The 25,526-nt window shown below is 40.2% G+C and overlaps 1 protein-coding gene across 1 annotated transcript in view; it reads left to right on the top strand.

The window, feature by feature from the left end:
• The window catches only part of LOC111874782 (N-acetylneuraminate 9-O-acetyltransferase), a 48,222-nt gene that overhangs the window by 11,724 nt on the left and 10,972 nt on the right, over positions 1–25,526 (top strand). The window contains exons 7-10 of the mRNA XM_023870566.2: positions 1,252–1,371; positions 9,267–9,382; positions 13,850–14,038; positions 14,776–14,924. Coding sequence (XP_023726334.2) covers positions 1,252–1,371; positions 9,267–9,382; positions 13,850–14,038; positions 14,776–14,924 — 574 coding nt within the window. The remainder of the gene's footprint in view (positions 1–1,251; positions 1,372–9,266; positions 9,383–13,849; positions 14,039–14,775; positions 14,925–25,526) is intronic.

Here is a 25,526-nt window from a genome sequence, read left to right as displayed (position 1 = left end):
AACCGACGTTTCGGAGGAATTTATCGCTTCCATCTTCAGGGTAGAAGAAAAAAGAAGAAAATCCTGCTCATGCTGGTTCTTGTTTCTCAGATTTTCTTCTACTTTCTTCTGCCCTGAAGATGTAGGCGATACATTCTTCTGAAACGTTGGTTAACACAATATCTACAAAGCGCCACATCTCAGAAGACTGCTTTCTTCAATCATATTGGATTTGACGTCCTCACAGCAGTGACTATGAAGTTACAGTTTTCTGGGTTGTAACACTCTGTAGTTCAAGAAAGCCTAGTGTTTTGCAGGAATGTTTTGCTTTCTCCCAACTGTGTGGCATTACAATGCAGAAGACTGTATTACTGAGTCACATTTTCTGGGAAAGTTATGTCAGTCATAAAGGGTGTCCAGATGAAAGGCATCCAAAATAAAATCGTTATATCTCAGAAAGAATTTATTATACACATTAATGGGTTACATTGTTACAAAGGGAAACTATCAAAGTTTTTTCTGCATATATAATTTTGTCAATAAATTTAAATTTTGGCTCCCTTGGTGGCACGACAAATATCCAGACGATATTTGACCTCGTTCCACGTTGCTCGAAGCAAGTTTGCTGTTACTACAGACACAGCATCTCACATGTGGGCTTTTAGGTGTTGAAGCTCGTTGATCTTAACCTGGTAGACAATGTTCTTCACATAACCCTACAAGAAAGAATCCATTGGGGTTAAATCTCGTGATCTAGGAGGCCAAGCAATTGGTTCATCTCTGCCGATCCATCTCCTAGCCATCTCTCTGTCCAGGTGATTCCTAACATGGTGGCAGAAATGTGGCGGCACTTGCACTCAAGCTGGGCATTTAAAAAGGAACCTTCAGAGTTTTCCTTTCCGATTACATACACCGGATAAGTATATGACAGTTAGTTTCTGAGATATACATTTTTTTATTTTTGATATCTTTCATCCGGACACCTAGTATTTTATGAAGGTAATTTTCATATCAGTGTTCATCAAGGAAGCTTGTGGTGGAGTCCATAGGTATGAGTATCCATACCATGTTGCCACACTGTATGTAGCTTTAATCACATTTCTGTTAATGTTATGAGCCAGTTGAAATTTTATTAAAGGTAAGTTTTGTCTCAGTATTAATCAAGGAACGGTATGGTGGAGTCCGTAGGCATGGAAATCCATCACATGTTGCAACATGGCACTCAAATTTAATCACTCTGAAAACTCTGATTCTTGTTTGTCTGTGGTGCAGATTCTTCAGCACAGTTCAGCTCAGCTCTGGTCCAGTTCTCGGCTTGTGGCACAGGGCAACCTGGAGGAGAGTGAAGATGGTATACATCTTGGACCATTGGCCCTCAAGCATGACACACAGGTGAGCAGTAGTTCTACTGTACACTTCATTAATTCTTGCATGTGACAGTGTCAAAAGACCCCATTAAAGCACTTTCTTTGCTTTGAGTCAGTGAATGTGTAGTTACAGATGTAACCACTGACTATTACACACCTCAGGGGAGGTGATAAATAAGTGTGGAGTTTTGGTAAAATGATTGATGCCAGGGAAAGCAGATATGCCCAGAGATAAACCTGTCTTGCTATGCAATTTTCATTTGTTATGTACAGAGTGTCCAGGTGAACGGTATCCAGAATAAAATAATTATATCTCAGAAAGCATTTATTATACACATTTAAGGGTTACACCATTACAAAGTGAAACTATGACAGCTTTTACCAAATATATAACTTTCTCAGTAAATTTCAGTGTGGGTTCCCTTAGTGGCACGACAAATATCCAGACGATTTTGTACCTCATTGCACATTGTTTGAAGCATGTTTGGTGTTACCATAGCCACAGTGTCCCTTATGCAGGCTTTCAGGTGTTTGAGGTTGTTGATCTTAACTTCATAGACAATGTTCTTCACATAACACCACAAAAAAATCCAGTGGGGTTATATCTGGCAACCTAGGAAGCCATGCAATTGATCAGCCTCTGCCCAGCCATTTCTCTGTCCAGATGATTCGTAATATGGCAGAAATGTGGCTGTGCCCCATCTTGCTGGAGGATAGTTTTAGGTGGCAATTGGGGCAACCCGTACGATGGGAAGTCATAATGTTTTAATTATCACCATGAGAAAATCATAATTCCAAAATATCATTCTATATAGGAGATAGCCCATTTCCTGAGCTTGCCAAACAGTCAAATTTTCCTGTCGCAAGTGGACAGAGGGAGCTACCGGAAGGGGCAGAAGCAAAATGGTGACTTCAGTTGAGAATTGGGGGCTCGCACTATGATACGGTTCCTGCATTTGCAAGGGAAGTCTGCCAGGGAGATCCATGACCAGATGACTGCTGTGTATCAGGAAGGTGTACCGTCATATGACACAGTGGTCAGGTGGAAGAGGCGCTTTCATTGTGGACAGACAAACCTCGAAGATGAACCCCGAAGTGGAAGACGATCTCTCGCTGAGGAACCAGGAATTGTGGCACAGGTGGAAGCTATGATCCTATCTGATAGGCGCATAACTGTCAAAGCTATTGCTCATCAGGTCCACATAGCCATGGGTCGGTTTTCAACATGCTCCATAATGAGTTACACTTGATAAAGGTCACTGTGCGTTGGATGGCACGATTGTTGACATCAGTTCATAAACAGCAACAGACGGATGTGACAAGGAAATTTTTGCAGTTGTGTCAAGACAAAAAGGTGGAATTTTTCTATTGCCTGATCACCATGGATGAATGTTGGGTCTATCATTATGACCCTGAAACAAAGGAAATGAGCAAGCAGTGGAAACATGCAGACTTGCCACCACCAAAGAAGGCCAGATGCCAGCTGCTGTCAGGAAAAGTGATGTTGAGCATGTTCTGTGATCAGCAGGGTGTCATCATGACCAACTACACACAAAAGGACGTCACTATCACTGGCAAGTACTACCGTAACCTTCTGAGAAAATTATGGGAGGAAATCAAGAAAAAGTGATGCAGAATGCTAGGAAAAGGTGTGTGACTTCACAACAATGCACCTGCTCATGCTACAACAACACTTGCTGCCAGTTTGGGATATGAAATTCTCTCCCATCCGCCATATTCACCAGACCTGGCACCGAGCGACTTCTTCCTCTTTCCACAGCTAAAGAAGCCACTATCGTTGGGGAAAATTTATGGCCTTGCAGGGGACATATGTAGAGAAGGACCAACTCACATAAAATTTCTTGCACCTGTGTCTCTGTTCCTACTGGGTTAGAATTCCTGTGTGTCCAAATATGAATGTCCAGTCACAGTCTTCTCTGAAAAGAGAAAAAGTCCAATCAACTTGTGCATTAAGCTGGCCAACACGTTCACTTGGGGGCTGCCTGTCTCCAACTCACATGTGACGTGGATTTTGACTGTCCCAAATCCTTCAGTTATCCCTGTTTACAACTCCACTGACATGGAATGTCGCCTCATATGAGAAGCACACTTGGTGGAGGGAGTTGGGTGAAGCATCAGTTCTTTCTAGCACGTCCACAGTGCAGTTATGCGTTCTACTTGGTCACTCAATTTTAGTGTATGAATCATTTGAATCTTTTATGCTACTCTTTTAGGCAGAGCCATTTGTGTAACACGCTGTGCAATGTTGAATGTGTAATTTGTAACTGGAAGCTTGCAGCACAATTGATTTGCACGAACTTTGCTGAAATGCCTCTCTAATGCGAGTGACATTTTCTTCAGAGGTCTGTGTCTCTTCAGGAGATTTTAAACGCAACAGACTCCCTGTAGTCCTCAGTTTGTTGCCTCAGATCTGCATGCTTTTCCGTGTTGGAAGCTGACATGCATACATATTGCGTTCTAAAATGATGCTGGAGACCCGTAAAAGATTGCAACTCTGCTAGCCACAACACTCATTGAACCTGTTCCTGTGCTCTTGACACCATTACTGAGCTCGCCGCAAGTCACCAATTGGCGCACGCATGTAAGCCAAGCATAAAAAGAAACTTTTAGGGTTTTCCTTTCTGATGACATAAACTGCATGTGTGTATGACAGTTTCCAAGATATATTTTTTTTTATTTTGTATACCTTTCATCCAGACACCCCGATCAGTAGAATGCCATATAATTCTTTCCATGCAGCAGGAAAATACTGCTGTGTCAGGCTCAAGTTAAATATATGCCTATTATTTTTTTTATTGTTAGTGGGGTGGGACTAAGTCCCTTGTACTGCAGCCATGTCTGGCCTATTGTACCAGCCCTAGATGATAGGTGAGGGTGATTGTGGAGGAATTGGTGGAATGAAGGTTGGCAGGGGAAACAGAAGTACTTGGAGAAAACCTGCCCCAGCACCAGTTTATCCACCACAAGTCCCACTTGACCAGACCCAGGATCAAACCTGGGCCACCGTGGTGGGAAGCCAGCAACTAACCGCTTGAGCTATGATGCGGCCTAAATATATGCCTAAGTATAGGAATAATGATACCAGTACAACCTTTGATGATAAAACCAGGAATACCGTCAAGCCCAACAGATTTTGATCATTTTAGTCTCTTGATGGCTTTGCAAACATCTGCATCGGAAATTGGGGCAAGGGATAAAAATTCAGATGATTGCAAGAGATGGGGAATGCCCTTAGAACAGAGCTTATTATAAACAGATTGAAAGTGCTTAGCGAATGCATCAGCAGCTGCTTTGGGCTGGACTAGGTGTGTACCATTAACCTCTAGCTGAATGGAACCGGATCTATGCTTTCTGAAATTAGATATGTATTTCCAGAAATATTGGGGCTGTGACTTTAAATTGTTATCAACTGACTTCAACCACCCAAGCCTGTGGGACTTGATGGTGTTTTTAACTAGTTTTCGATAATAGGTGAACCTGTCGTAAAAGTAATCGGAAGGTTTCTTTTTAAAATGACAATGGAAATAATTTTTCTTGGACCTTAAGGTGTAGGAGAACCATTGAGGGAATTTAGACTTGAAGTGATACCCATGGTGCTCCATGGCACCTGTGACAGCAACACTGAGGCTGGCGACTGCTACATCAACAGAAGAGGTTTCAAACACGGTTGACCAATCATAAGTATATAGAATGTTGTAAAGCAAGGTGTAGTTGCCAGCTGTGAAATTTTGATAACTGAACTCACAATTTAATTATTATTAACATTAGTTAATTGCACATCAATGTTGAAAGGAGGGTGACATATATCAGGCACGACCAATCCAGAGTCTGCAGGAACAGACTTTAGATCAGTGAAATTAGCAAAGACTAGCTCAAGCATGTTAAGAGTGTCAACAGCCTCAGCGCACTGCCTTAGGCCAAGAAAACATGTGGAGGTGTATATAGAGTCCCCTTTGAGTTTAGAATAATAATGACAACTAGAAAGAGGTGTCCCACTCTCCCAGTTGAATCCAGGAGCACTGAAGTCACCGAGTAATATGACACGAGTATTGTTCGTGTCTAGATTGTTTTCAAGGTGTCGAAAGTAGGCAGTAATGACTACTGATTTGGTGTCTGGGGAGAAGTAATGGTTACCAATAAGTATGTTTATGCCATCAGCAGTGGGAATCTTGACCCATACACATTCAGAACAGAGTTCTAAATCATACCTGCGACTGCAGGAGCCCAGGCTAGCAGTGATGGCTGTTAATACACCACCACCATGAGCCTTGTTTATATATGGCTGGTCAGACTCGTAAATGGTGTACTGGTTAGGAAATAAATTGTGGTTGTAGTACAGGTCATTGAGCCATGTCTCAGATAGACAAATTATGTCGAAATTGAAGGCACACACGTTATCATAAAATTCAAGTTGCTTGGTCCTGAGACCTCTAACGTTTTGATATTAAATGCCAAGACAGTTACCGAAATTCGCATGTGACATGGCCGAACGACTCGTGCTCACATCACTGAAAGAGGCCATGTTTATGTGGATGTCAAGCTGCCTCCATTAGCCCCATCATTACCCGCTGGATTTGCTGCAGATTTAATAGCGGCAGCAGGAGCTGCCGCTTCAGGTGTGCTGGATGTAAATATCTGGTCTGGGGAAAGCTTACCATAAAATGGAGCAAATAAGCAACCAGAAGGCCAGACACCAGTGTTATTTATTAGAGCAAATTCGTCTTCCAGTACAGAGATATGAAAGGAAGAGTACGAGTTGAATTTAGTTTTGAGTCTGGTGCAGACCAACTGTTTTAGACTCAATTGCTCCTTCAATGTTTTGTGCACGTCAGCAGCAGTAACCTCGGGGATCTGTCAGGATCAGGTAGTGCTGTAGGCCCAGAGGGTGAAATCCCAACCGCAGCGACGTCCCTGCTTCCTTGAGGGACATTACCACTGGCAGAATTCGCTGCTCCCTAGGGGGCCTGGGCGATGCTTCAACATGACTATGTAGGTTCCTAATTTCCTGTTTCAGCAGCAAGTTATTCTTGAGATGGCCGACCTCTTTGGCCAAATTAGTGACCATATCCACAAGGGACTCAATTATCTGCACGGTGCAGGCCTCTTGGTTGGATGAAGCACAACTTGTAGCTCCTTAGATGGAGATCCCGGTGGTTTGGCAGGATCCATATCAATGCCTGATGAATTCGCACATGCGTTGCACTTGTACATGGACTCACCCTCCACTGTCATATTAGCCTACTTGGACATATATAATTATTTAAAATCCATTAAAATTTCTATTAAAACTTTTTTTTGTAAAATCCTATTCCACCTCATAAGGGTCACTGTCCACTTGTTAGGAGCTGTGTGATATTCCAAAAGGTTCATTTCTGCAGCTTGTTTTCTGTTTGTTAGCCCATTGTTTTGCTACGTCTGCAATCTGTAATCTACAGAATGCCACATGTTAATATTGTTTTCTGATTGTTGTTATTAATGTTATGTTATCTTGGTTTGCTTTACACTCACATGTCCCTTGCTTGTGTGTACCCTCTAGCAGCATGTGATGTTATCTTCACTAGTGCGGATGTGTTGTGTTTGTTCCCATATTTATATGCCCTGGTTGTGAGGAGTGAGGAGAGGTAGCGGAGGGTATAGTGTTATGTTGTGTAGTTTTTGTATAATACTTCAAATATAGGATTGTGTGTGTTGATATTTGTGTCATTCATACGTATATTTTCTTTACTGGTTTTGCAAATATGATATTTCTGAAGTGTGTTCAAATATTTTCCTTTACTCCCTGTTACATGTATAATTTCCGTGGTATCTGTTATTGTGCTGTATGTTGTCTGGTGTTTAATATGTGACTTGAATATCCTGAGTTACTATTGTTACATTTATGTCATGAATGTGTTCTTTATATCTGGTCTTAAATGTTCCCCCTGTTTGTTCAACATGCTTTAATGGGCAATTTAGGCATTTCATTTGTTAAATCCCACTTCTACTATATTTATCTGTTTGTGGCACATGGAGGTCCACTTTTATTCTGTGTCTCGAAAGAGCTTTGTGATTGCTCTGACTTCCTTACCCCTGTACGTGAATGCAACCCACTTTGTTTTTGTTGCTGTGAGTCAGCATGTGTATTTTGTTTTTATTTTTTCTGGGGGGTAGGTTACTAATTAAGTTTATGTTGTGCTAGTTATTACATAATATGTTTTGAATGGTGTTCATTTCTGTGTCCTACGCTGCAGAAATGAACCTTTTAGAATATCACATAGCTCCAAACAAGTGGACGATGCCCTTTATGAGGTGGAATAGGATTTTATTAAAAAATTTTAATAGAACTTTTAATGGATTTTAATTAATTATTTACATTTTATTTAAGTGGACTGCAACGCGAGGTGTTAGCGCACATCAGATCAATGTAACAGTTTTGATGCATTAACCATTAAGAGACAGTCCATTTAAATTCCGGTAATGGTCGCGGGCCGGAGTTAATTTAAATGCCCGGCATTGTAGAGTAATAAAAATTGTAATCACGTTACTCAAAATGCTGTGATTTCTATAATTTTTGTGATAAACGAACGAAATAAACCCTGCTTTTATCTAGAAAGAACATAGAATCAGATATTGTAATTTACAGGTTTTAGAATCTGTAAAAATTGTTATGTTGATTCCAAAAATAATTTTTCCCCAATTTTGAGCGTCTGTCCACAAAAATGCATAAAGCTTCTGCACAATACGTTTCTGCAGTATAAATGCATGGTGCTGACACTGTCCCTGTTTTATCTGGCAATAGGAGAAGATGTTTACGTACTGTACATTCTCCAGTCAAGTGGGCTTCCTGTATACACAAGTGTGGTCCAGTTCTTATCCTGATGTGACCGTATGAAACTCTGCTTGTTTATTCACTATGTCGGACTATCAACACAGAGTTACTCTTCTTGGAATCCCCTCATTCCCCTTGCTTCCACATCCCTTCAAATCGACTGTAACACAGTCTGAATGGTGTGATTTATGAGAGGCCTCTCAATTTCGGCTACTTCAATGCGAAAATGGGCCATGGTGCAAAGTTGAAATTGCGATGTTTTATAAGCGTTATGAATAGAGGAGACCACTCACCATCACTGGCCTACTTCCTGCTAATACGAGACTGACATTGCGTGTGTGCGCTTCGCGTGGAAAACAGAGTTAATTACGGACAAAATGCATGAATTGCGACGTCGGACTCTGCATTCAGTGACATGCAACATTCAGTTAGATGATGCAGGAGGGAAGACAGTCTACTTATAAAGCTGGTGTCCAAAAATAATGTAAGCAGAACAAGAATTTCTATCTTAAAATTAGATTTTAAAACACTGTGCGCACACGCGGCCTGCGAGTCACCATACGGTGTCTTTCGGCCACTCGCCTTTACTTTAAATGTCCCCATACGGTGTCTTTCAGCTCATAAAGGTTAAAACACCTGAAGATGGCCGTCTGTGGCCGAAACATGTTGCGTTGAGTGTTAAATGGTGAATAAACAATTGTTGCATTATTGACGGACTGTGAATGCATAGACGTTTAATTAAAGATTTGCAACAGGATGCTGAAATACGGAAGTATGACAGCTTTGTTAAACAAATACAGGAACATAAGTATGCTGATTTTTTTATGGGTGTGAACTCAGAAGGAAGAGTTATATGGTGTCCCATCCAGTTTGGCCAACCCAAAACATATAAATTTGCTTCCAACTTCACTGCTTAGAAAACTCACTGTATTATTTTAGATGCAGATTGCAGTGTTTAAAGGAAAATACTTCAGGCTTGTAGTTTAAAATGTAGCCACATGATGTTTGACCTTCTTTTATATTTTTCTTTTACTAGGAGAGGTGTTGATTTTGCACAAATTTTACTGTGACTGATTTTTCTCTCCCCGCAGATCTTACTGAACATGTATTGTAACGACCACATGAACTTCAATGATGGCACATGTTGCAGCAGTGCTGAGCCGTACACCACATTGCAGGTTGTCACATTTGCTATCCTTGGTGTGAGGTGAGATATGCAGCTGTCTGGAATTATAAGAAGATAAAAATGCTTACTTATGGGTGGATAAATATATGATACAGTTCTGTAGCTTGGTGTAAGAACCCTGTAGCTACCATCAGAATGTTAAGGGAGAACAAGGTTTAAAGGTCAGCACTTACAATGTGCAGTGTGTCAGGTATTTGTATTGCTGTGGTCATAACTGTTCATTAATGTTGCATGTGCATCACGTCCGCTTTATCTACAGCCAGTTTGGTTAATATTTGATATTATTCCTGGAAGCGATTAAAAAATATAGTTAATGGTTCTTACACTTCATGTCTGAGTTATATGGTTATATATATCAAGAGTAGACATCTTAACAACTGTAAGCATAATTAAATAAATGAAGAGTGACATAAATAAATAAAACTGTGCAGGAAATTAAAGGAGAGATACAAATGTTATGTTTCTGGACATTATCCATCATCCTGATTTTATATAAAACAACATTTTGGAGACTGGATTCTGTATCTGTCTTTAGGTAAAACCTACTCACTAGGGCCCAATTGATATAGCTAGTCCCCATCTCCAGGCTCCAAAACATTTGTGTTTTAAATAGAAACAGGATGATGGATAATGTCCAGAAACATAATATTTGTTTTAATGTACCATTGTCACAAACATTTAGATCTTAAAGGAGACTTGTTTATTAAATTAGGGTATAAATGGAGTATGCAACTGGATTACAAATTTGTTGTCATGTGTTACTGAGTAGACACGGAGTTTGACTTGATAATTGGATTTATTGAATGCTTATTATTGATAACTGCAAATAATTACAACACTTCAACTAATCTACACATTCTGCAAATCACTATGTCTTCACTAGTTGGTACTTGGTGGCGGTGTCTAACAGCGCAACTCAAAACTCAAGACTCCATTGATCCTTGCTATATAACCTTGGCATGGACCTCATAGAGAATATCGTTTCCGTGGTTCCTTTGTTGTTGCGTGTTTCCCATGCTATTGCATAGCAACAGCGTCCTCTTTTTGTTCCACTATCCCAGCTTTCAGACATCATGTCACAGTATTTTCTGAAAATGTGTGAACTGATTATTGTATAGAGTGAAACTGTGATACAGGAAATGAGAACTGCATTATAGTGACAAGAACTAGTGGAACTCTCAGTTTCTTAACATTACCCTTAAGGAAAATCATTGCAAAAATGAGGGTTTCTTCCCCACATGCTCATCATAATGAGTAATTTGTAACTAGGTACTGCTGTCTTCCCATAACTTTTTGTACCAGCTGTGCATGCAGTTCTGCTTCCAGAATTATTTATGGCCAGCAGTCCATAATGGCCTCATTAACCTTCCCTGTCTATCCTGCCACATTCCAGCATTTGATAACAGCTAACCCCTGCTAAGATTGACCACTGAGAAATGTATATCATGTAATATTTTCTGCATTTACTTGTCAGTCCAGTAGTGTGGTTCATTATGTATTGAGTTGCTTAAGTTGTTTGCATAGGTGCTAGACAGTATTTTTCCAATCTTCTCACCAGGTTTTCCCTTTCCTTTGCTTTTACTGACTTCAATTGAATCATCATAAACTACAATGATATGTGCAAGTGTTTAAGGTTTTGTCCCTCATCAGACATGGTTAGACTTCTGGTGAAGCTTGTCATAACTTCTGTTAGTCACTAATTCTGTGGTTTTCAGAGATGTGGGCAGGCACGTTGTCATGATGAAGGAGCCCGTTGTGGTTTGCATCAGAGTTCGGTCTTTTCTGGGGCACACTTTCTCTCAAGCGTCTCAAAATGTCACAGTATGAGTAAGAGTCAGAGTTGACTGTAGTTATAGGAGGAACAGGCGAATAATCCCCTTCACATAAAAAAAATCTATGAACATGTTCTTTGTTGAACTCCAGGCCTATCATGCCTGTTTTGCTCTTGGTGATTGTGGGCTCTTCCACCGTGACCATTGTTACTTTGTTTCTGGATTATAACTATACATTAAACTTTCATCACCCATTATTATGCTAGAGATACTGTTGAGGAGCAAATTTGGGATTGAAAAGTTAAGTCATTACCTAGGTGCCTGGAGACTTGCGAAAAGTGTTTTGCAGTGAAAGAGCAAAGATGACAACACATGGACACGCAATGAGGTTAAGAATGCGATAATCAGCATTCATGCGTAATACCGTATGCAAGACGCTCCGCTAACTAGGCCACTGGAGATGGTCATATGAGTAAATACACAGCGATCAGACGCCAGAGGTCCACCCCCAGCCACATAGAATACCCAATGAAAGCCTAACTTTAGGAAATTAGAACACAAGGGAGGAGCTATCTACCCCCTTGTCGTCCACGCTGAATCAGCGAATTAAGACTATAAATGAGGGAAAGTCAAGAGACTTGGAATACTGATTTTAAACAGAATATTCAGTTGTAAGCCGGAGGCGCTGCTCAATATGGGTTTAACAAGCGCCGGAAGGGCCTACAGTCTTCTATGTCAAGTAAGTCTTGTTCACGTATATTAGCCATGCCGAGTGATAATAACGTTGTTCCATAGTATTGGTGATACAGTGTGTTGAGATATTGCATGTGCAATTTCAAGTGTACCCAGTGAGCCCCGAGGGTAGGATGATAGATTAATGTGAAGGCCTAGGACATTAGGCAGGCCAACAGTGATTCATAATATATATATATATCAAAGTTAGGGTTAGTGTGTTATAGTAAAGATAGTATATGGGAACTTGAGTTACAAACATAACTAAGGGTAGTTTATGTAGACGAGACCGTACGATAGATCGGTAATCATAGATCATGTATAATAAGAAATGTACAGGGAAACTATATATGTTCTCGAGGGGGACTTGCATGTCCTCGTTAGCAAGTCAGAGAGAGAGAGAGAGAGAGAGAGAGGCTCGAAGCCTTCACCCCATGAGGGGGAAGAACTTGAAGAAACAGAATATGTAGTCACGACGGAAGGACCGTCTTTGTAACCTGTAAATAATGTAAATTGTGTATATATATATTAATGTAAATAGACGGCTAGGATAGGATAGGATGTACCGGGAGTGTAATTCATATATATATTCCACCTCCCACACCCGATCCCGAGTAATCCTGACGAGCGAGGGCAGAACTGACACAGGCCGCAGTGGCAGCCGAAGATGAAGATAAGAATAGGCAGGGATAGGCTCCTGCCACACAGGCAGAGTACGGTAGCCTTGATAGTAACGCCCTCCCAAGATCCGAAGATAAAGTGTAATATTAATGGATTACGTGGCTACCTGTAAACCATATGCGGAGTGGTCAAGAAGGAGCTAAGACTATATGTCAGGGAGTAGTACCAACAATTGAAAGAACAGAAAATAGATGGTGGCAGCTTGTATGACAGAAGGAAACTCCGATATAGGAGAATCCTAGCTAAGGGTAAGCTAGGATGGTTGCGTTAACGCCTTACAGCATAACCAGTGGAGGCAAGGAGGGGTACCTGCACACCCCCGACGGCGCGACGTTACCAGGAGTACCAGTTTACGACATAACTAGTGGAGGCGAGGAAGGATACCTCCACGGCCCCTACATGCGGAGTTACAGTGGTGACAGAGGCGGGCTGACTCCACCCCCCCCTGTACCACGGCATTACAGCGGCGGCAGCAGCGGGAGGGATACCTCCATTCCCCCCCTGCGCCGCTGGGACATTACAGATACAGGTAAAAGCTGGGTCCTTGTTAGCCTCCTCTTGTAACTCAAGACACACGTTTATGTGCCTCTGATTTTGATCATTTGTCAAAGTCAGGGAACAAACTTAGCCACAATGAGGCGCATGTTCAGATTTTCTATTAAGATCTCCTGGCAAACTCCATAACTGATCCCAGCGGTGTCTGCAAACTCGTGGATTGTTTGGCGATTGTCTTCGTGGATAAGTTCTCAAATTTTTTACAGCATTTTCTGTTGCTTTGCTGGTGCTTTGTTACCCTGAATGTTTGTCACCTTCAGCTGACACTCAACAGGCCTTGAAATGTTAATGCATTTCAAAACTGCTGTCCAGCTTAAAGAATGTTCTTCAAAAGCCTCATGACATTTCAAGGGCTTTGGTAGTGGAATTACTGAGCTGTGTGCAAAACTTGTTGCAGACACATTGCTCAGTTTTGCCACCCGTCACAGACAAAACGGAACACAAAGTAAAATAAGCACTCGTGTAAAAACAGTGCGTGTTCACTGTGCAGTATCACGTGGGAGGCTGACACAATAGGCTTTCAGAAGTTTGACCTTGGCCTCCCCTTGCATCTTCTTTCACCTAAGCAGTGTCACAACAATAACAGTCCGAGGACTTTCAGATAGCACCACATTTACCAACATTGTTAGAACAGGTCAACACTTGTTCCAGTTCATCATTCATGGCCATCTGTCATTCTGCACTGTATAACATATGGACATTTAAATAATCAAAGAATTGAAATAACAAGTGTTGGCATTTCTTTCAGTTCCGTGTTATCATTTGTTCTGGTGTTGCACGGGTGGATGCAGAAGTGGAGGGGAACTGCACCAGTTGCATACTTCCCTCTCACTGAACTGAGGAAGCAGCAGTCACCCCCTGAGTCTGATTTGTACACATTGGTGACATCACTGGCCAGGATGGGCATCATCATGGCTTATTTCTTCCTTTGTGACAGGTAAGTTTGCCACAGAACAGTGAGTACTACCTTCACATGCATATTTTGTTAGACACCAACATCATTAGGGTTTCCAGTGATCTAGGCTACCTCAGTCAGTAAAGTGGCTGGCTGCAGGCTGGATGGTTGAAGTTGAATTTGTGGCAAGATCAAGGTTTGTCTCACAGTCACATCCAGGCTGGCACTGATGCCCATCCAGCTAACAGCTGACCACCATCTGTTCTGTGGTTCAAGAAGGCAGGAAGTGGTTGTTAGTTGTGCATTAGCAAGGACTGCCAAGGGGTGAGAGTGAAGCCATTCAGTGTTAGTCATTCTCCAGAAGTTGTATTTTCTGTTTTCTGTCATGGCTTTCACAATTTAACATAATTTTGTTTTGAAAATCAGTGTTTTCTGGTGGTTCTTTTGGGTGATGTTTCATTATGTTTTTAATATTGGAAGACCAAGGACCTGACCTCCAGATTTTGCCTTGGCAAATTTGAGGCTTACTTTTGTAAGATGTCTGTTTTAAGTGAGAGGTGGGGGTGGTGAGTCTGTGCACGGTACAGCCAAGTTGAAGGAAAATGCTGGCAGTTTTTAGAATTTCTGTGATTGCAGATCATGCAACATTGCAGCCTTGCTGCTCTCTCTCTCTCTCTCTCTGTGACAGACAACAGTTATATTTTAATCCTTGTATAGGGCCATAGCATGATTAAAACTGACCACCACAGCAGTCTCATCAAACCACTTATATATTTCAGAACAAACTTCTTCATGAAGGAGAACAAATACTTCAGTCAAGTCAGTTTCTGGCTACCATTTGGTTATGTGTTTGCGCTTGGACTTTTCTTCACTGAAGACAGCCGCTTTACAAAGGTGTTGCATCGTGACCAAACGGATGAGTGGAAAGGTAAGGAGGTACACACACACATGCAGAGTCCCAAAACTTGCCAAATCAGGCCTCAAACATGTTCTTGGATTTCCACAGCTCCTTACTTCTGAATTATCCAGTGAAACCATAACAGCAGGTGTGGCTTATAATGAGGACATCATGCATGATAGTGGCAAAACCACGGGAACTGTTAGTTTCTTGATGTTACATGTACAGAAAACCTTCACATAAAGTGAGGCCTTTTTCCAGTATTTTCATCATAACGAGTGCTTCCTTACCAGCTGCCAGTGGCACTGCCCATAATATTTTGTTCCAGCTGCACATGCAGCTTTTCTTCCAAACCCATCTTCTGTGCTCTGTCTTTGTCTGGAAGAAAGTTCACGCTCTAGAATCTCAGAGCAGCTTACCCCCTCCAAGTTTGAACCACTGAGAAATGTATATCATGTGACTTCTGGATTTCCTCTTCAGTTCTTTAGCTTGTTTCATTTTGCATTGCGTTGCTTGGCTAGGTAAATTCTCCTGTAGTTTTTGGAAGTATCATACAGTAGCTTTCTTTCCTTGTCATGCAATTCTCCCATCCTATGAGCTTCTGTCAACTGGCCTTGGTTGGATGATGATGTCACAGAATACAACGGGACAGACGTATTCTGAAGGCTTTGTCCCCATCAAACATATACTATGTTGCAGTTGCATGTAATGGACATTAAAAAAACTAATTAGTATGGCAAAACAGATGAAATGAAACTTGAATATTAAGCTTGAAAAAATAAGTCTGCATGAATGTGGCAGCCTGTCAAAAAGCAAAACAAGGAAGCAGGATGGATTAACTTCTTCCACATGGAGTGCACTAAACTCAGGAAAACTAACATTGTTCCTTTTTTCCATGAGTATATGATGGTGAAGTTCATCTTAGTATCTCAGTTTGTGAGTGTGTGACACATATATACATAATGAGATGAGAAGCATGTTACAAGTATGACATAGGTATTGGAGCTACAAATGGTGTAGATCCTATCCACATTTGTCACAAAGAAGGTTATTTTCATTATGAATGTGNGGGGTGGAGGGTGTGAGAAGTGACAGGCGGCCAGTGGAAGAACGAGTGTTAAGAAAGTCCTCCCACCACAAGCCATGCGCAGGATTTGACTAGGAATGCGGGGCCTTGTTCGAAGTTACGTGACACTGTCTATATCATTCCAAGTATCCCAGTCAATAGCATTTAGCACACGTGTGACATGGTGTACATATATTGGTGTGATTGAAGCTGCTTTGTTCATTATGTCTGTTACTGAAGTGTGATGCAAGCCTGTGCATTTATTCTCACATGTGTGCACACGAAGAAAATTGTGGGAAGAATGTGGGTGCTGCTTTAGCTCATGAAGTACAGTTGCTAATAGAAGAAGTTAAATAAGTATAGGAAAACGCTTAACACTTTGGTTAAGATAATGCTACCAAAAATGAGAATGTTGAATTATTATTCATTACTTTCATATCCCTGTGATAAATTCTCCAAAGAAAAAGACATATTACTATACCTGCATTAGTATTCAACCCTTAGTTCCATGTTGTATGTTATATGTACAGTGGTCCATGCTTAAGAAGATATTTAAAATGGTTTCCTGATAGAAAAATTAAAATCATTGGGTCCCAAAGGTAGTACCATAAGAATAATGTATATATATTGTACTTGAAAGTTTCCCGTACAGAAATATACCCCATCTAAAAATAGCACACATTCTATCCGTTTAATAACTTTGTGTCAGATAATATTACATATACAGAAATGAATGAGAAACAAAGTACAATTTCTTTATTAAAACCATCACAACACAACTATATTAAGGTCAGTGCCTAGTTTGGCTCTGCTACATATTTCGGGTATTAAGAGCCATCATCAGGCAAACACATGGCTAACATATACTCGTATACACTACTGAACTGCAGTACTAATAAAATTGGATACACTTACATGTGAAATGTTTTGATTCTTAGGTATAATATTTTCAGCAATACTGAAGAGTTCCTTTATGGGGATATTGGTATACATATTTTCGATATCGAAAGCCAAAAAATAAATAAAACATCTGTTAAAAATAAATGATGACAGAAATGATATGTATAATCTTAGCGGGGTTTACCAACTACAATGTACTGACTGTCCATTAAAATATGTAGGACAGACTGGACATACCTTTAAGGTCAGATTCAGGGAACACATACGAGACATAAAAAATAACGGACAAAGCTCCAAATTTGCTCAACATATATTGGACACCACACATGAATATAGTACGATAGACAAAACATTAGAAGTTCTCTATATTGGCAAGAAAGGCTGAACCTTGGATACATATGAAAGATTTCACATTTACGAAATCAGCAAACTAAATTTGCCACTGAATGATAATTTTACCGAAATGTTTACCCTATATATGATGTAATCATTCATACACAAAAGTAAAGTAAAGCTATCCCTGTACCAGGCCATGAAGGCCCATAGGGTTATGAGACATTGATGGTCCCACATTATCTAGACAGTTGGCTCAAAGATGGCGGTAAGGTTGTCAGCCTTATGCGCTGACTGCAGTTTACTCCCCAGGAAAATTATTTATTTAATTCCTGGTACTCATTTCTGTTAGAGGCTGAGTGAACCCCAGGGCCATAGTGCAGCAGGAAGGATTAGGTCAATTGAAAAAAATCCAATGACCTCATCAGGACTTGAACCTGCGACCTTCCAGCTTGTAACATAGCCCCTCAACTGACTACGCTACTGTGTGCCCCAGTCATTGATACATACAAAACATAATATACAGTTATACCCCCCTCCCCCCCCCCTACCACCACTTCTGCATACACCTTATCTCTGCCTCCCCCCTCCCTTCCTTGCGTTGACTTTTAACATACATCACCAAATCAGTCGCTGTTTACCTTCCTTATAGAACAGACAGTACTTTGTAAGATGAGGCACCAAATAAATAGTAAGTAAATAATACACTATATCTTCAATACCAAAATCAATTGATGATTATAACAAAATTTAATACTGTTACTTTCATATCATTTTCATATTAACATTAATATTAATACATCTACATCACGAGCCTCCAAAACAGTTTATAATATATATACAAAATATAGAATACTCCAGTTTGTCTGTGGGAACACAACAAAATCACAAAATCCAACGACTGACTCGATGATGTAAGAATTTTATTCTTGTTTTATATAATCTAATTTACTGTATTTTTATGCCAAGTATTTTAATATAATTTATATCATTGTATACATTTTTATTAGTACTGCAGTTCAGTGGTGTATATATTGTGACATGTTGAGCTATGGATGACGCCCCTCCCCCCCCCCGCCAGTCGTGATGCGCCGAGCGAAGCCGAAGTGAGCCGAAGTTAGCCGAGTCCTAGTATCCTGGTTGCTATGCAACGCGAGTCAACAGCGATGACGGCACCAAGGGTACCGCAGGTTGCTAGGCAGCACGGATAAACAGGATTGCGAGAGACGACGGTAGTAACAGCGGTTACTACCGCTAGCGTTGCTAGCAACACAGCGCCAGGCAACAAGGGTGCTTATTACGCGGCCATTTTCTGTATTGTCCGATCGAGGCTACATGAGGAGCAGCGAAGGCTATTCACAGTTAGTCCTGGAGCTACCTCCGAGTTAGTTCTGAGCAAGCCTACTAGCCAGTGGCGTGTTATGAGTGAAAGTGTGTAATTCAGGGAGACTTGTATAGCTCCCGCGTTATTAGCATGTGAAGTCTACTGACAATAGCGTGATTTGATTATTGTGAGGGTTATAAATTGTGAAACCCCGCAATATTGTTATAATTGATTGTAGCCGTGATTTATACGTTGTTAAATAAACCAATTAACAATCCGTACGGCGTCTTCAGTAACGAAACACGTTACAATATGTTAGCCATGTACTTGCCTGATGATGGCTCTTAATAGCCGAAACATGTAGCAGAGCCAAACTAGGCACTGACCTTAATATAGTTGTGTTGTGATGGTTTTAATAAAGAAATTGTGTATTATAACACAACAGGATGCATGAAATGAAAATTAGAAACACAGTAGTTGTTCCCGTAAATCGGACATGTCATAGAGCTTAACAGCACGCAGTTAGTGGCAGAAGTTGGGTGGAATTAGCAGCAACTTTCTGACCTCCATCCATGTAGCTGGTATATGGTTTCATGTGAAGGGGTACATACCATGAACACATCTTTAATTTTGCGAAGTTGTGAGAAAGTAAACCAACTTGCATGTTATACGCAGTTGTATATGGCAGCAAAAACATAAAATGTAAGGTATTAACAGTTTCTGAGGAACTGAAGTGTGATGCACACGGTGGTTACATAATAGCTTAGCAAACCAATATCGACACTAAATAATAATAATCTGACAAACAAGAGAAAATATACTTTAGCAGTCTGTAAGTACTCATCCAGGCTGAAGCAGGCATTAAATATGCCAATTCAGGGTCCATTGTTGGGACAGAAGACTGAAGAAGTAACCTTAAAATTAAGCACTGAATTCACACCTTCAGTGTTTTTGATTCAGTAAACATGCAGGGATTAGCTACGGAGCCATGAACGGGGAATCTGAAAGTGTAATTGAAGAGGAAGTAGCCAGCACATCAGTCCTACAGCCAGTGGAACAAGTGATAATCATGTCTTTGAAGCATAAATGTCATATGCGCATTGTCTGCAAATTCCTGCAGAAAATTACAACAACCAAGGAATGCTACTAAGTATCCCTGTTTGATGCCACATCCATGCTTACAGATCATGGAATGCTGTCAGTTGGGAAATGATTGCAAACTGCTATTGGAAGGCCTGATTCTGTGAAATATAAGAACCTCACAATTAAGCAGTTGGTGACTGAGAAGTACGTCCACATGTCTTGGAAGATGTTCAGGAGAAGATGATTGTGACATTCACATTGGAGAGTGTGTAGAAGCCAAAGACAGTCTTCTTTGTGCAGTGCAGGAAATTAGTGAGCTTCGTATTGACAGGAATACAAAAATCTTTGAGGGAAAGGAGGCAGCAGTGTGAAGCTGTTCCTAAGTGTGCTGAAGCGATTCAATGCTTCGATACATACCACCACTTCCTTAGTAAAATTCCAGAGTCAGTCATGAGAAGCCTCTGGAAACTGGAAAATTTTACTTCAAAGGCAAGTAAAAAAATGACATTAGATGTGTTTTCCAATAAAGAATAACATTTTAGAACAGACTATTTGACTTTTTAATGTGACAGCAGGAACATAGTATATTTGAAAGCCTATGTATTTAATTTGTTTTAGCTATTTAGTCAGCGTAAAAATATAATGTTTATGCCATTAGTTTTCTACAAGGAATATAACTAATATTGTAAACACTTTGAAGCCTACCCATTTAATATATTTTCCCACTTAAGGTTATATTTCTTGGTCTGTTGGAAAACTTCTTAAGAGGGATCCACTGTAATTGGGAGTTAGGGGATGAACTTGTGGTTACCTATTTCAACCCTTCTCACGTGTTGAGTCTCTGTTAAAATGAGCATCTCTTATATAGATTTTACAATTTTTTACATGATACGGAAGTTGCACTATATTCCCTTGCATTATTGATATTCTTTTGTACTTTACTGCTCCTAAACATTGAGATGTTTGTATGTATAACGTACTGTTCTGTTGTTTCTGCTGACAGATTTGTAGGGTGGCACAGAAAGCATGAAAATAGCTTCATATGTAATCAGTTGTGTAACGAAAATAAGGATAGACAGCACTTTTTCAGGGTCAGTCAAAGAAAGATGCTTCAGTTTAAATTGTGTGGATTTTTTATATACTTGATATACAGAATTGATGTTTATGTTAATAAGTACAGTAGACTTGGAAGAGAAATCTATCAGCATAAAACATGTTGAGTATATGAACCATCAGTTTCTAAGGCCACTTGTTATGGACGCTGAAAATTGGCAACTACTCTGTGTATGGCATCCACAATGATTCTGATTTTCCTTGTGGATACAGTGATATCTGAACATGACCAGAAGGTTCTGGAATAAAACTTCTTCCATTTAAGGGAATATTCTTCACACAAGATTGGGTTCAACTGCATACAGTGAATGAAATGTTTTATGTCCTTATTGTTCATCTTGGTAATTGTGTTATCTCAGATTGCTTCCCTATGTGGGTTGACTGTGGATCTTAGCGACCCTATTCTTCTGATCTAAACCCCTGCATTTTCTTCTTATGGGCATATCTGAAAAATGTGTACAGAAACATCCCCCACACAGTGGATGAATTGAAAGAATAAATTGTGCCTGTTGTCATTAGAATCTCTGCAAATGCTCTAAGAGAGTAATTGCTGATTTTTAGTACTGACTGCATATGATTCTGAATGTTTTTTTTTTTAATTGCTAGTGGGGTGGGACTAAGTCCCTTGTACTGCGGCCACTTCTGGCCTATTGTAACAGCCCCAGATGATAGGTGAGGGTGATTGTGGAGCAATTGGTGGAATGAAGATTGGCAGGGGAAACTGAAGTACTCAGAGAAAACCTGCCCCAGTGCCACTTTGTCCACCACAAATCCCAATTGACCAAACCTGGGCCGCCACAGTGGGAAGCCAGCGACTAACCGCTTGAGCCATGGCATGGCCATATCCTGAATGTTAGTTCTTCACATATTAAAAATGTTTTCCATTGATGGATTTTTTTTCCCAGAATCTACTGTGCTAATCAACACCAAAGCCATTCCTCTACATGAAGTGTATCAAAAAATATATGCAGTTCAAACTGAAGCGTCTTTTTGATTAACCCTTTAGTTGCTACACTTATGCATGATTACATAGACATACACAGTCTTGCTGAGAAATTGAAGTTCCTACTTGATTATCATGTTGAACTAGCAAGACTAGACAAATTTGGAGCTTATGAAAGTGCTGGTTGTTCATACATGCTTTTTCTTTGTGTGCTGATAGATGTCAAAAGGGAATGGTGTCATATTTGTCTGTGTGGAAGGTGAGTTTTTTTTGCCCCTGTTTTAATTTTTATGAAGCCACGGGTCACCATGATGGATTTCAATGCTATGTGTATATTGGATATTTTTAATCAGTTTCCAGCTTTCAGCATGTTCATAGCACAGTTTGCACCACAGGTCAGTACTTCACACTGTTGTGCTGTTAAAGCAAGACAGAATCATGTTCCAAGGTCAGAAGTGAGAGGTGCCATGATTTGTATGAAGTACTGTTAAAACCAGTTTACAATATTATGAGGTTCTATGTTAATTTGTGTGTTACTCAAAAATGGTAGATTGTGTCCAGAAATGTACTACTTTGAAGCGGAGTAATGTATCGAAAAGTTCAGGCACTGCAGTTATTATTTGTGCTTTAGGTCTGTGTTAATTAAACATGCAGAACAAACAAACCACTGTGAAACAGCAAGAAAATAAATTTCAGCTTTTTTCAGTTTGTTGTTTAATGACACTGTCAGTATCAAAACTAAATGTCAATAATAGGTAAAAACTGTTGTCCCTGTGCATAACTAATTAAACACTACACCATGAAGGTATATGGGGGAGTGGATATAAAGATACACATTTTCTTGACGTGGGCATTATTTGGAGNCCCTTCCCCCCCCCCCCGGAAAAGAGCCCCTGGTACCTATTGGATAGGAGGTTGAGTGGGCCTCAGAGGCAGTCTGGATGACTTGAAGAAGAGAAATTCTTGACCCCACTGGGACTTGAACTCCAACCCATCGGTCATCCAGCCTGTAGCCAGTTGCTATGTCGACTATGCTTTCCCACCTCTGATGCCAATGATAGGATAATTAAAAGTAATGTGGAGCAGTTTGTGGAATGAGAATTGACAGCGGAAGTCGAAGTACTCAAATAAAAATTGCTGATCCCACTTTGCCCATCACAAATCCCACATGTCCTAACCTAGCATCAAACCTGGTCTTCTGCAGTGTGAAGCAAGATGTGTCAGACAATGAATAGATGTGACTGTAATGCTGAGAGTTGGCAGACTGCATGAAATAACTACCATATGTGACACTGAAGTGGAAAATTAATCCTAAGGTGCAGCTGGCTATAGAGCTAACAGTGATATTTTAAACTAAGGGATAGGTGACTAAATTAACTGACATGGGACTGGTTACAAGTTGTCTGAAACAGGACACCAAGAGTATTGTTGAGAAAACAGGGAATACTTCTGCTGGATGCATTTGAAGGCCATTTATCACTGGATGTCAGATGTGTGATTTCTACAGTGAATACTGACTTTTTGTTCATATCTGGATGGATGGTTTAATAATTACACGTTATAATTAATAAGCTTGTTGAGATCATTTGAAACAGTTATATTTTGAATGGTTCTTGGCAGGGACTGTGTTGTTACCATCAGGACAATAAAGAGGCCCAGTGTAGAACCACTTTGCCAGTGGATTGAGACCATGTCAGCAGATGTCTCCAGAAATAATAGTCAAAGGACTGAAAATGTGTTGTACATCTGAAATGGATGGTATGAAGGGTGAGGAGAAAGTTGGAAATATTGGCAGTGAATGTGAGACAGAAGAACAGAATTGTGTGTATGTTGAAGCTGAAACAGATGATAGAAATGGTTAACAGGACGAAAGTTTTGAAGCTGAATAAAGACTAGTGACTTCAAGAAGGAAACAGTAAAAAAATTGCCATTTATAGCATGTTTTCTAATGTTAATTCTCTTTCACATGTTTGAAGTAAAATTAATTTTTATCTCTTCTGTGCAGACATGTTTCCTAGTGTGAGGTCACTTTGCATTCAGAATCATCTTCCATTGGGGTATATATGATAGTGCACATTTTTTTCCCGATTGTCATCTCAGAGTGAAAATATCATTCTTGCAATGCCTATCACAGATGTTTAGAAAATTGTTGCACCTGACATGTTATGTTGCATGTCAGTGGAATGTCTTGACACATTATAGCTGGCAGCCACAATGAAAGTTACTGTGTCTGGCTCTATTACACTAGCCTGTGTGGTCAATTATGCATAATACCATTACATTTTTACATGTCTTTAAAAGTTGTGAAGTTACTTTGTACTCTCTGTATTCATGTTATGTGTTATAACTTTATTAATTTTGTGCAACTTTGTAGTGACTGTAAAATGTTTATTAGAACAAGCAATGTTTTGTCTTTGTCTTACATGTATTGACATTGAAAATATCTTTCCATGAAATTTAAGTTGAGTTTCTTTTCTGGTTTCTGTTCTCCACCCATTTTATTTTTATAACTCTCAAAACACCTGACTGACTAACTTCACACATAACATCTTGAGAAGCTGGTAGTTACTCAGCTTGTAAAGAAATTTTGTGCCTGTTATGGAACCCGGAAGCTCATTACCATGTTCACATGTTAAATGTTACCAGAGCAGCAATTTTGCTGCATCTGGTGTTCTTCAAGTAAACTATTGCGCTGATATTTCACAGCCATCAAAGTACATAATGTAAGTAAATGGGCAGGTATCTGACAGTTGGTCAGTATGCATTGTACTCTGTATGTATTGTGAAATGTGTTAAGCTCATTTTTGGTGCTGTTCTGGCAATAAAGCAGTTGCTGTATCTCAGTTAATCAAAATGTAATGACACATAACTAGTTTTACATATTGTTTATATGAGTATGAATTTTATTCTGTCACTATGAGGGAAGATGAGAGATTCAGGTGTTTAAAAACAAAGTCCAGAGAAGAATATTTGGATATATATGAGATAGGAAGCAGTAGGAGAATGGAGAAAATTAAGGAAATAGGGAGCAGCAGAAAAATGGGAAAAATTACATCTTCAGTCTAGTTTTGTTTATGAGACTGATCCCAGATAAATAGGAGTAAGACATGGAGTATCTTTGGAGAAACAAGAAATGCTTACAGAAATTATTAGTTATAGGTAGAGGGGAAAATAATAACCCATCTTAGATAATACAGGGTGGGGCGCAGAAACTTCCTTTCTGTGAAGACACATTGTGAAGGGAGGGGAGGTTGCAGAAAAGTGGGGATAAGGCTCGGCGAACGCAGCAGTCACAGAACTTTCTGTGTAATACCCCTCAGTAGGAAACATGAGGTGGACGAGTGAGCAGCATGCGTTTGCTGTCGAAGCCTATTTTTTGAACAACCATTCCTACGTGGTGGTGCAGTGTGCGTTCTGTACTCACTTCGGAATTAAGCCCAGAGGTCCGGTTACCGACCGGAAATCGATTGTTTTGTGGGTAGAGAACTTTAGGACAACTGGGAGTGTGGTGAAAAAATCATCAGGATGACAACAGACTGTTACGATGCCAGAAAATGTGGAGGCAGTTCGACAGTCGATTTTGAGATCTTTTTCGAACCAGCTCTTGAAAAAATGCATCTAGGAAATGTCTGGTTCCAACAGGATGGTGCCACGGCCCACACAGCCCGAGCTTCGATGACAGTTTTGAGGGCAGAGTTCCCTGGACGGCTCATCTCGCTTCGAGGGCAGTGCACTCACCTGATCTAATGCCCTGTAATTTTTTTTGTGGGGATACCTCAAGGCAGAGGTTTTTAAACATTGCCTCACAAACCTGCTTCAGATGAAGAATGTTATTCGGCAGGAAGTAGCCCAAATTCCAGTGCACATGTT

Source organism: Cryptotermes secundus, unplaced genomic scaffold (genome assembly GCF_002891405.2).
Source record: "Cryptotermes secundus unplaced genomic scaffold, Csec_1.0 scaffold955, whole genome shotgun sequence".
In the NCBI taxonomy this organism is placed as follows: Eukaryota; Metazoa; Arthropoda; class Insecta; order Blattodea; family Kalotermitidae; genus Cryptotermes; species Cryptotermes secundus.
The sequence above is the reverse complement of the archived record's forward strand: the minus strand, read 5'-3'. Positions and strand labels throughout refer to the sequence as shown.